The sequence below is a fragment of the Sus scrofa genome, chromosome 6 (genome assembly GCF_054392235.1).
Source record: "Sus scrofa isolate SSC_HxYL_T2T_F1_AM1 chromosome 6, Sscrofa_HxYL_maternal_Yorkshire_Landrace_v2.0, whole genome shotgun sequence".
NCBI classification, from domain to species: Eukaryota; Metazoa; Chordata; class Mammalia; order Artiodactyla; family Suidae; genus Sus; species Sus scrofa.
The window spans coordinates 171,699,149-171,710,379 of NC_139388.1; the positions used below are offsets into that span (position 1 = coordinate 171,699,149).

General features: G+C 59.1%; 2 protein-coding genes across 4 annotated transcripts; both read right to left on the reverse strand.

Annotated features, from left to right (window-relative positions):
- Positions 1 to 914: 914 nt before the first annotated feature.
- ATP6V0B (ATPase H+ transporting V0 subunit b) lies at positions 915 to 4,244 on the reverse strand. Its single transcript, XM_021096834.2, has 8 exons — positions 4,094 to 4,244; positions 3,307 to 3,355; positions 2,985 to 3,068; positions 2,779 to 2,856; positions 2,498 to 2,567; positions 2,327 to 2,378; positions 1,913 to 2,103; positions 915 to 1,221 (listed from the first exon to the last, which is right to left on the reverse strand). The coding sequence occupies exons 1-8, from the start codon at positions 4,158 to 4,160 to the stop codon at positions 1,195 to 1,197; spliced, it is 618 nt and encodes a 205-aa protein (XP_020952493.1). The 5' UTR covers positions 4,161 to 4,244; the 3' UTR covers positions 915 to 1,194.
- A 1,770-nt stretch (positions 4,245 to 6,014) lies between these two features.
- Positions 6,015 to 9,355, reverse strand: DPH2 (diphthamide biosynthesis 2). Of its 3 annotated transcripts, XM_021096833.2 has the most exons (6): positions 8,967 to 9,319; positions 8,655 to 8,767; positions 8,173 to 8,396; positions 7,286 to 7,969; positions 7,023 to 7,199; positions 6,015 to 6,941 (listed from the first exon to the last, which is right to left on the reverse strand). In XM_021096833.2, exons 1-6 carry the CDS (start codon positions 9,111 to 9,113, stop codon positions 6,817 to 6,819), a joined length of 1,470 nt encoding a protein of 489 aa, XP_020952492.1. In that variant the 5' UTR covers positions 9,114 to 9,319; the 3' UTR covers positions 6,015 to 6,816. The 3 variants fall into 3 exon arrangements, with proteins under 3 accessions (XP_020952492.1, XP_020952491.2, XP_084821467.1); XM_021096832.2 differs by lacking the exon at positions 8,173 to 8,396 and having other exon boundaries at positions 8,967 to 9,355; XM_084965341.1 differs by lacking the exons at positions 7,286 to 7,969; positions 8,173 to 8,396 and having other exon boundaries at positions 8,967 to 9,355.
- Positions 9,356 to 11,231: the final 1,876 nt, after the last annotated feature.

The following is an 11,231-nucleotide window of genomic DNA, read 5'->3' on the forward strand; positions in this document are numbered from 1 at the left end:
CCCGCGCGCGCGTCCCCGCGGCCCCCGCCTCCAGCGCGCCCGCACCCGCGGCGCGCCCCCGACGCCTGCCCCTGCCCGCGGCGGAGCGAGGCGGAGCGAAGGCACCGCGGGGACCGGGGACCGGAGAGGGGTGGGAGGAACTGATCGGGCTCATCCAAGGGACTGGATTCGAGCTCCGAAGCGGAGAGGGTGCGGATGGGCCAAACCCATTCGGAGGAATGGGGCGGCGGGTCTGGCCCGGGTTGGAGCGCGAACTCGGCCAAAGAAGGGCAGCTGCAAGTTAGGCAGAGCCGCCTCGCGCAGGGAGGTCGGGGATCTGTCAACTCATGGTAAGGGCACGATGAAAGGTCCGCCCGCGGCGAGGGCGGCTAGTTGGACAAGACACTTCAGTGGTGTGGACCGAGTGTGCGGCAGGGGCTTCCAGGGTAACAGGAGGTCGGGGAAAAGGTTGGACAGGAGCCGGCGGGGCTGGACAGGGCCTTAGGAACAAGGGGTCAAACTCGTCACTGGCGGCTTGGATGTGGCTGGGCTGGGTGGAAGCAAATGACTGTGTTCCAAGCCCCACTGGGCAGAAGTATGGATGCCTGAGGGGCGCCAGCTAAGCAGATGTGGCCAACTGGGGCTGAGCTGACAAGAGCCCTGAGGGCAGGGGGCTCGGAAGACACCTACTTCCCCCGCCCATCACCTGAGCCCACATCCCCAGGCTCCCTCCTTCCCTTCAAAAAGATGTTCAGAGGTAGAGTCCTCAGCCCAGCAGCCCTCCCTCCCCGCCCAGGAGCCTGCTCTGTCCTGAGCAGAGACAGTGAGTGTCTCTGAGTTGCTGAGTTAGCAAGAGGCTGGCCTGAAGTTGAGGCCTACAGGCCTGTTTACCCTTCCTCTGTGAGAGGTGGCGAAGGAGGACCACAGAGCAGCAGTGACCCAGACAAATGCCACGTTTATTTCACAAACACTGGGAAGACGGGGTGGAGGTGGAGGTGGGACACAGGTACGAAGCTGCACATGGTCATGGGCGGCCCACTCCCCACACTGAGGATCCAGCCAGGCATTGCCTCCAAGTCGACAGGCAGCAAGAAGTGAGTGCAGGGAGGGCCCTGGACCCCAAGCCCCCTGAAAGCCTGGGGGGCACAGCTCCAGCTGTCTCAGGAGAACCACAAATAAATAAGAGTGAGGCACGGCCCCACCCACACAGGCCATCTAATCGCCCATCTTCACTCTGGAGGTCTGCAAAAGAGGAACGGGAAAATCAGGCAGGGACAGAAAAACAGATTAGACAATGACAAATGACAGAGGGTCAGACAACGCAAACCCCTGGCAGGAAAGGACAGGTACTGCAGACGGGTGACTGTCACAAATACAGAGAAACAGGGACACTCAAGCAACTACAGAGTTCGGCTGCAGGACAGACAGACGGAGAGACGGGCACATGGACAGTGCCTATCACCAAACCAGCTGTCAACCAGGCAGCTTCCAGAGTCACACTCAGACCCTTCGTCTGATCCTCAGCTGCATCCACACACCGCTGAACAAGTAAGACACACAACAGCTCAGACGCGCTGTCGCACCGACAGCAGAGCCACACACACCAAGACAGAGAAACCCAGACCCAGACCCGATCCCAACCTGGTCTAGACTGCAGGGAGACGGGGAAGACAACAAAACAGGAAAAGAGAGGCTAAGTCTTTCATTTACGGACACAACACAGCAGAGAAAAAAAGCTGTCAGCGACAGCAAGTTGGAGACAGAAACAAAAGGAAAGTTTCAGACAGGAGAAAAGCAGACGCTGGGACTGAGGGGGGAGCAGCTCTTCGAGTGCTGTGGTCACAGATGGAGGAGGGAGCACCGCGGCTCCTTCAGAAGAAGGGTGGGGTTGGGTTGGGGAGGAGGGCAGAGGCTCCCCAGGGGGACTCAGCACCTGAAGGATTGCGACGATGACCCCGAAGAGGCCAATGGCACTGCCAAAGATCTCCACGATGAGAATCTTTACGAAGAGGCTGGGGTTCTGCGCATCCGCCAGGGCAGCTCCACTGCCCACGATGCCCACACAGACGCCACAGAAGAGGTTGGACAGGCCCACTGTGAGGCCAGCCCCAAACATGGAGTATCCTGGAGGCATGAAAAGGGAGCGCTGAGGCCCAGTCAGACACACAAGGAGAGACGGGGGCAAGGGCCCCACATGGACTAATGGGGCCAGCCACCAGCCCAACTCCGCAAAGCAGGCCAAAGTAGGTGAGAGAAGATCAAAGTGAGGCGTCTAAGCTGGGGCGTGTAAGGGAGGAGGAAGCATCTGCGAAGCCCCAGCTTTACGTCTTCACCCACACCCACCTACCTGCGTGGTAGTTTCGATGGCCGATGGCCTTGGGGTCAGTAGCACTGAAAGGCTGAGGAAGGCGGAGAAGAAATCAGAAACCAACCCCGACTCCACTCCTCCTGCCCCACCACCATGTGGCAACACACAGAACACACTGGAACGGACGCCCCCCCAACTGGTCCTCCGTACCTCAGCCATGTTGCTGATGACAATTGCCATGATGATGCCGTAGATGGCCACAGCCTCACAGAAGATGATGCTGGTGGTCGGGCCGGGTGGTTCAGGGGGTGTGAAGGAGAAAGAGATGAGAAGGAAACCAAGCTTCCCCCCTGGAGGCTCCAGCCACCTCTCTCCCGCGGACATCCCACCCCATCACGAGGCTGGTCAGGAGCAGTATTCATGCAGGTCAAACACACAGGTCGCTCCCAACGCACTTGGTGCTGACAAAGTTGCGAGGGTCCTGCGCTTACCTGACCAGGTTCTTGGTCTTGATCCTGGGGGCCTTCACCCCTCCCCCAATGATGGAAGAGCCAGTAATATAAATGCCCCTGGCGGATGGATAAGAAACCAATGCGCAAAGCCCGAACGTGTCATTGCCCCCAAGATGACTAAGAACCCAATGACACCACCTGCTGTGATTCAGCCCCTCCCCTCATCCCACAGCTCCAACACTCACCACGCTGCCCCAACCACAGACAGGGAGATAGCCAGGCCGATGCCTAGGTTTGACCACATGAAGGGGGAAGTCTCGGTCAAGAACCTGGGGTGCAGACAGAGGGGGAAGGCAATTCAGCGCTGGTGGAAAAGCAGCACAAAATCCACCCCTGCCCCCTCTTCCAACCCCCTCAGTCCTAGAAATGGAGACAAAACACTTCCTATTTCCCAAAAGTCCACATCCCAGGCAGCTGGGGGGTGGGGTGGGGTGGAGGAGGGGGGTAGGGGCTCAGATCAGAGAAGGCAGGCTGCCAAGAAGCTCCGAGGGGAATCATCTCCCTTACCATGCCACGTCAAAACGGAAGCCCAAGTCAAAAATGGTGTAGCAGATTCCTGGAGCAGTGAGAAAAAAAGGGGTTAGGGGCTGCTCTCTAGAGAAGATCCCCAACTTAGGCACGAAGTTGCTGCCCGGTTCATGGGCTACCTTCCCCCAGGTCTGCCCACACCAACGTCAAGGGAGAGTCCTCTGGCTGGCCCCACGGGACAGCACTGCGGTCTCCAAAGCTCCTCTGCTCAGGCTTCCTTTTTCTGCCCCTCCCCTACTAACCTATCTCTGTGACACCACCTCCTAGACCCTTCAAGGGCAGCCACCGGCAGGTCTGAATACCCTAGAGGAGGGGAGGGACCACGAGCTCCGGCCAGGCCCCACCAGATCCAGCCAGCCTGGTCCCAGCCGCCGTTTACCCAACAAGCTGCGGGTGGGGCGGAGGGCAAGACGACCGGAAAAAGAGGAACTGGAGAAGCCGGCTCGTGACCCAAGCCAGCCGGTCAGGAGCAAGAGAAGGACGACCGACGGCAGGGAGCCGGGGAGAGGGGCGGCAGCGACAGAAAGGAACCAGGGCTGTGCTCGCGGTCCCCACCGAGCCCCGCCCGCGCCCCTCCTCAAGCAGCTGGAGATCCGGGCCTCCCCGGCCGGGGTCAGAGGCCCGGACAGGCGCGAGGCAAGTCCCGGAGCCCGGGGTACAGAGCCCGCGCCCGGGCCCAGCATTCCAGGACTCCACCTCTCCACTGGGCTCCAGCCGAGCCCGGCTCGGCCCGAGGCCGGCCCCGCCCGCCGGGACCCGGCCTCACCCACAACGAGCAGGCAGGCCCAGAAGGCCACGAAGACCCCGGAGTAGAGCAGCACCAGCCCCGTCATGGCGGCAACGACGGCGGGGCTCGGCTCGAGGGGGCCGGAGATAGAACGGCGTCCCTGCGTCCACCGTCCGCCCCGCAGTCCGTCGGCCCGCCCCGCACAGTCACCTGACTCGCCCACGTGACGGGCCGGAGCCACGTGACCCCACGCCGGGCCCAGCGCCTTGGTGACGCCGGAAATTCGGGCGCAGAGGATTGTGGTGGTTGTAGTCTCACGGCCCTCAGGGGGTGGACGCCCTGCCTCCTGAGGACCTCGACCTCTGCCTGGCCGTTCCGTCTCGCATGTCTGCACACCTCCTCCTTCTCCGCCCCGACTCTCGCTGGTCTACACCACAGCCACAGCAACGCGGGGTCCAAGCCACGTCCGCGACCTACACCACAGCTCACAGCAACGGCCGGATCCTTGACCCACTGAGCAAGGCCAGGGTTCGAACCCGCAACCTCATCGTTCCTAGTCGGATTCGTTCACCACTGAGCCACGACGGGAACTCCCCCAGTTGTTTTGTTTGTTTGTTTTCTTTTTTGGCCGTCCTACGGGCATGTGAAATTCCCAGATTGGGGATCAGATCCTAGCAAGGTCAGACCCCTTTAACCCGATTCTGCTGGTCAGCGGGGATAGAACCTGTGTCCTGACACTGCAGAGACGCTGCTGATCCCATTGCACCACAGTGGGAACTCAAGGCCAACACCAGTTGGTCCTCAGATACCATTCTAACAGGAAGCCTTCCCCAGCCAGAGGCAGGGTCCCGCGCCTGCTCTGGGTTCCCCCGCCACCCTGGCAAGCCTTATGAAACTTCAGGAAGATCATGTCACTCTTTTTAAAATACCTCCGTGAATCCCATTTCCCTCGGAATAAAAGCCATAGATAGTCCTTAATGATGGCCTTCTAGGCCTCTGCCAATGGGGCTTCTTACCGGTCTTCGTCTCCTAATTCTTCCCTACTAATTGTCTCCTCTGGCTGCAGACTGTCTCCAGGCTGTTCTTTGAACCTGCAGTCAGACCCTTGTGGCATTGCACTCGTTCCCTCTGCTTCCCCTAATCATCCGTGTGGCTCACTCTTCGCTTGCCGTCAAAAGGCCTTCTCTGACCATCTCGTTTAATATTGCAGCCTCTTCTCCCTCACACTCCTTCCTAGCTTCCGATTTCTCCATAGCCCTTATCACCATTCTGCACACTAAGTGTTTGTTAATGTCTGTCTCCCGCACCATGAGACTGGAGAACGTAAACACCACAAAAGGATTCCTGAGCTCGCTGCCGGGTTTCCAGTGCTTGGCACACAGTGTGACTCGATACCTATGTGAAGACTCCATGACTGATGCCCACCTTGTCCCAGTTACCGTGGTCAGTGTACAGAACTGCCTCTACTAGCAGGCTGGGCAGTCCCAGCGGCCCAAGATCACATCTCCCAGTTCACCTACAACACCCTGGACAAGAGTGACATGCCGGGATTTTCAGCAAATGCCGGGAGTGCGGAGGCGAGTCATTTCACTTCCCACTCTGAACCCTTGGGGTCCAGCCACTCCACTTTGGTGAATGCCTGTGTGGTTAAGTATGGAGTACCCCTTGCCCACATATCCTTTTCACTCCATTTTTTCTGATAATTTTTTTTTTCCCCACGAGATCCCGCTTACGTCACAACGCCCTTCCCCCTCCCCCCAGAAGCCTCTTCTGGGCTCTAGCTGCCCCGGGGGCATCCCTCCTCACAAAGAATACTGCTTCCACATGTGGTAATTGCCTGTTTAACTGCCTCTCTTCCCAGCTACACAGTGAGGACAAGATCCCAGTCAAATACCATTCAGATCTCAACACACAGGACCTGCAGCATTTGATGAATCAAAAGAAACAAGGAGAAAAAACATCGGGTTTAGTCTCGTTTCTGTTGTTTCCCTGAGAAACAAACTGGAGTGGGTACAGCCCAGCACCAGCTGACAGCTTTCGGGGTGATGGAAACGTCCTATAGCCGCGCCCTCCTCTCGTGTGGCTGCCCGCGCACTGAAATGAGATTCGCGCGACTAAGAAACTGAGTTTTTAACCTTGATGAATTCAGACGTATGTTTGAACAGCCGCATGTAGCTACTGTGTTGGACAGCATAGGTGTAGACCAGCGCTTCTCGACTGGGGGCAGTTTTGCCCCCATAGGGGACATCTGTCAATATCTGGAGACATTGCTGGTCATCGCAGGCGGGGAGGGGTATACTGCTGGCATCTACTGGGCAGAAACCAGAGATGGTGCTAAACGTCCTGCCTCCACAGGACAGCCCCTCACAGTAGGCACCCATGTCACCGGAGATGTCAACAGCGCAGAGGCAGAGAAGGCCTGCTCCAAAGCATCCAGCAGCTGCCTCTGACCAGGACACACCCTCAACTGCACAGCAGGATCCTGGATTGGCCAGAGGTCTTGGGCTGCTCCCAGGGGTGCAAGAAGGATTCCGGGAAGACCCACAGCTCTTCCTCCATCAGTCAAACAAGAGGCATGCCCTAAGCCAGCATGTGCCAGGCCTTGTGCCAGTGCCAGGACGGGAGAGAACAGAGCCGGATCCTATCCGCAGTGAAGGGCCCCCCGGAGGATCCTGGCCGAAGAGTGAGGTTGGTGCAGAGAGAGCACTGAAGCTCTCAGCAGTGATTCCTGAGTCCACCTGGGGCCCTGGCCCCACACGGTATCAGCTGCTTCCCTCATCCTCGTAGGCGATGGCAATCCCTCGTCTTCCACTCACAGCTCCCGTCACTGGCGTCTGACCCAAGCGCGGCTGCAGCCCCTGCCAGCTCCGGGAACTAAGGAATGAGGCTGCAGAGGGAAGGGGTTGAGGCTGAGTGGGCTGAATCTGCAGGAAGAGGTCAGCTGGGAGTGGGGGTCGGCCACACTCACCGGCAGGGCTGCTCTCAACCAGCTCCTGCTGGGGCCTCAGGGTTAGGGCTGAGCATCCAGAATCAGTTGATGGCGTCCAGGCAGGTGGGGGTCGGAGGCCGCCGGTAATGAGTGACACATCAGGGGTGTCCCACAGCTCTGAGTCGGGCGGCGGGAGGGGCACGTGGAAGGGAGAGCCTGTTAGGAGGGAGAGACAGGATGTCTGCTGGCCCCAACCCCATGCCTCAAGTGTCTTCCGCTTAGGGAGTGCCCCTGCCACTCACCAGGCAATAAGTCCGCATAATGCGTGAGGTGGGGAGCCAGGCCTGGAGGCGGCCACGCAGGGTTGCAGGCAGCCTCCAGCTCACATGGTGCCAAGACGGGACGGAAGAAGTTGCCCGAAGACTGGGGGGCTAGGGCACTCAGAGGACAGGCCAACAGCACAAAGACATCCACCTCAGGGAAGTTGGCAAGCTTGGCAGGTGTGGGTCGCCCCAGGGCCAACACATAACTACGCTTGCCAGCAGCCTGCGTCAGGCTCCGCAAGTGTGCCAGTGCCTCACGGTGTCGGGCCACGCCCAGGGTGCCGGCCAGCAGCCCCACTACACGGGCATCTCTGGCCCTCTCGACCAGATAGCGTCTACGTGCCCTTAGTCGCCCAGCCCGGGCACCTTCATCCTGAGTTCGCCCTGTGTCTGGGCAGCAGGAGGAGAAGGGCCGCCCTGGTGCCCAGCCCAAGAGCAGCCGGCTCAGGTCTGGGTCAAGGTCAGGGTCAGAGATGGCCTCAGAGCCCCCCACATAGAAGGCACCATACTCCTCCAGACGCCTCCCTGGAGCCAGGGGGAAGCGGCGTCCGAAACGCTCCAGGGGCTCGGGATCTGGACTGCGGGAGCCCCCTGGCAGGGGAAGAGCCGGGCTGGAGACAAGCAGGTCCAGGTACCGTGGGCGCAGAAGGGTGGCCAAGGCCTCTGAAAGAAGGAGGTGGTGTCGGGGTTGGGGCCTGGTTAAAGCTGGATCCCCCCCCCCCATCCCCAGGACAATGAATAGGACCCAAAAGCAGAAGCGGGGGTCAGACTCACACCGAGAACTCCAGGGGAGCATTATGAAGTGGGGAGATTAAGGCGCAGACCGGGGGGCCCACTCTTCCCGCACTCCCAAGAAAAACCCTCACCCAAGGCGTGGGCACAGGCTGGCTCACTCAGCAGCACCACAGGTGCGGCGGGGTCTGGGTTCTGGGCCTCAAAGGCCTTGGCACAGAGCTCCAGGGCCACAGAACGCTGACCGAGGACGAAGGCCACCGGCAGTGGGCGGGCAGGAGGGCTTAAGCAGGCAGGGCCAAAATGTACAAGGGCCTGAGCTCCCGCTTGTTCAGCACCCAGTACATCCACGCAGCAGCTGCAGAGGAGATACCATCAGTGAGAGGCGGTCTCATCACGAAGACTGGCTGTCATCAATGGAAACATGGTCAGTCGGGACAGTGAGGTTACGAAGAAAAGACACTGTCACTGAGATGAGCTAGTGTCAGGAGAGGGGTCCTCCCCATCCCGGAGAAACGCAGCCACTGGGGACAGACACTGTCGCACGGGGGAAACGCCAGGAACCCTGATCCCTAGACCTACCCACCCCGCCCCCAATCCTTAAGCAAGTTCCCACCTGCCATAGGCCGTGTCCCCCAGAATGAACATCTTCGACCCCGTGACCTCCTCCAGTCGCGCAGCCACGGCCCCAGCATCTCCCAAGAGCTGGTCTGGGAACTGCAAGGCCACCTGCGACGCATAAACCATGGGGTCAGGAACGGCCGCTCCCGAATCGAGGGCCTCTTCAAGGAAAACCTTCCGGGAGCGCCTACCTAACCTTCGAAGTCCCGACTCCCTGAGGGGCACCTCCCCTTGACCGCCGTCCTCATGACAGCACCCCAAGACCCCATCCTCTGGGCGACCCGTCCGTTCCTCAACCGGCCCTCACCCGGTGACACCCGAGGTCGCTGACAAATCCGACGACTCGATCCAGCTCATACACTCGGTCCAGGTCCCCGAGAGGAGTGCGCCGCCCCGCAGCTCCCGCCTCTCGCTGCAGCGCCGCCTCCGCGGGGCTGCTGAACGTGGACTCCATGGGGCAGTCTGGGTGGCAGGAGACAACCGGGAGCTCTCCCAGCCAGCTCCGGGCCCCGCGTCCTCCCAGACAGCCCTCGCAGCGTCAGAGCCGCTGCGTGCGAGCGGGGCTGAGGAGCCAGCCCGCCCGCGGTCCTCGGGCCAGTCCCCCTCCCATCCAAACCCCCGCTTCTCGGCCGCACAGGGGCCTCCGGGGAGATCACTTCCGGGTGTCTGAGGCGGGCTCATGGCAACGTTAAATCAGCAAGGCTCCCACGGAGAACCAATGAGTGCCCTCCTAGCCCGAAGCCGAGCGGAAGTGCCGCGGCGGAAGGCGCGGGGCATTGTGGGTGCTGTAGTTCTCCTGGCCGCAGGCCCTTGCAGTGGTCTTCCGGTTCAGCCCGCCACGCACCCTCAGAAACACTGACCCTCCGGAAAATGACTACACTAGTTTAAGCAGTTCCTGTCCACCTACAGTGTGAAGCACTGCCTGTGCACTCTATCATCTGGGAGGCGGCATTATGTGGTTTTTAATTTAAGTGTCCAACTGTCCAGGTTTGAATATTGTGCTCTGCCACTTACTACTGAGACTCTTGGGACACTTATCCTACGTCTTTATAGCTGTTTTCTCATCTGCAGAATGGGCATTATAGCGATAGCACTCCTAAAAGAATTGCTAGGTACAGTTAATTTAGACATAAAATTTCTTAAAAGTAGTCCTTCACACAGCACATATACTAAGCATTCGCTATTATCCTCACAGCAGTCTGTCAACCAGCCAAACCCTGGTTCACCAACTGCTACATTCTGAGAGTTTCCGGTCTTTGGAGTAAGAGCTGTCCCATTTACAGATGAGGAAACTGAGGTTCAAAGACGCTAACTGCCAGTGTAACAAGCCACAGCAGTCAGCGGCATCACTGATACCAAGCCCAGGTCTGATTTTAGAAGCTGTTCTTCAGACCCCTCATCCTTCCAAGTTATAGATGCTACACTTGTTCCCCGCAGGGCGGAGGAAGACACCTGGGTGCTACGTCATGGGAGAAAAGGACAGAGAGTATGTGAAACATCTCCACATACCTCAGGAGAAGTGAAAAATCAAGAGTAAGGTAAGATGGGTCTGAGGAGGGGTAAACGGGAAAGACGGACCTCAGGATGACATGAAAGAGGGGCTGATGCTGGCTGGTGAGGGAAGAGACTGAATGAGGATGCAGAACGGGGGACAGAGCATGGGTGCAGAAGTTGGGAAAAGAACAGGAAAGGGAGACAAATGTGGGAATAACCAGTTCTCCCATCACCTGCAAGGAGGCTCATGGCTCAAGGCTGGGAGTGAGGAGAACCAGTCCTGCTCTTGAGATCGAACTTAAGAGAAGGCTCGGTGCCTGAGCTGAGAGGCAGCCAGCAAGGAACTATGGCTGCGGGCACAAAGGGAGGGAGCCCTGCTAAGGGAGCAGGGCAGCAGCTGGACAGGAGCTGTCCTTGGTCCTGACCAGGCCCTGCCCATCATGTACTGGTCAGGTATCAGGGGTGGGGAGCTACCGCTTTGCAGACAACGCTTAAGGCCTGCCTTCCTCTTCCTCTGGGGGCTGCCGTGCATCCTCCCCCACAGGCTCAGTCCCACTTTCTCTGTTCCTCCTCAACCAAGGGCAAGTTTGGGTGTTTCCCTAACCCCGCACAAGAAACCCAGCCTGGAATTCAAAGCTACTCCGCATTTCTTCCCTCCCAAGTGGACCTGCCCCATCTCACTTCCAGCCCAAAGCCCCAAGTCCTCCACCTAGGAAACACCTATTCCCTTCAGAAATGAAACTTGCTCCATGCAGCCCTCCTCACGGGTCCCATTCCCCCAGCTCAGCTTGAGACTAGGTCAGCCTTTGTTGAGACAGAATGAGAGGCTTGGTACTCAGCATTGTTGATTACATCAATGTGTGCATGCGTGAATAATGGGACGAACTTAACTGGACACCACTGCAGTCCCCACCTGCCGGAAGGGCGGGGGCAGTTCTCGGAATGGTTCCCGCCTAGGCAGCTTGACTAGAGCAGTGCCCCTTCCACCCTAGGAGCTACAGGTTGGCCCCAGCACTCCCTACCAAGGCCTGGGTTCCAGCATCCCCCCATCCTTCCCCCAGGTCTTCCAAGGTCACCC

Coding starts and splice junctions, on each gene's coding strand:
- ATP6V0B (XM_021096834.2), bottom strand. CDS start 4,160: ATGACGGGGCTGGTGCTGCTCTACTCCGGGGTCTTCGTGGCCTTCTGG. Junction 3,356..4,093: donor GGCCTGCCTGCTCGTTGTGG/GTGAGGCCGGGT, acceptor TCACTGCTCCAG/GAATCTGCTACACCATTTTT. Junction 2,379..2,497: donor TCATCAGCAACATGGCTGAG/GTACGGAGGACC, acceptor CGCCTTCCTCAG/CCTTTCAGTGCTACTGACCC.
- DPH2 (XM_021096832.2), bottom strand. CDS start 9,340: ATGAGCCCGCCTCAGACACCCGGAAGTGATCTCCCCGGAGGCCCCTGT. Junction 8,768..8,966: donor GCGACCTCGGGTGTCACCGG/GTGAGGGCCGGT, acceptor TATGCGTCGCAG/GTGGCCTTGCAGTTCCCAGA. Junction 6,942..7,022: donor GGTTGAGAGCAGCCCTGCCG/GTGAGTGTGGCC, acceptor TTCCCTCTGCAG/CCTCATTCCTTAGTTCCCGG.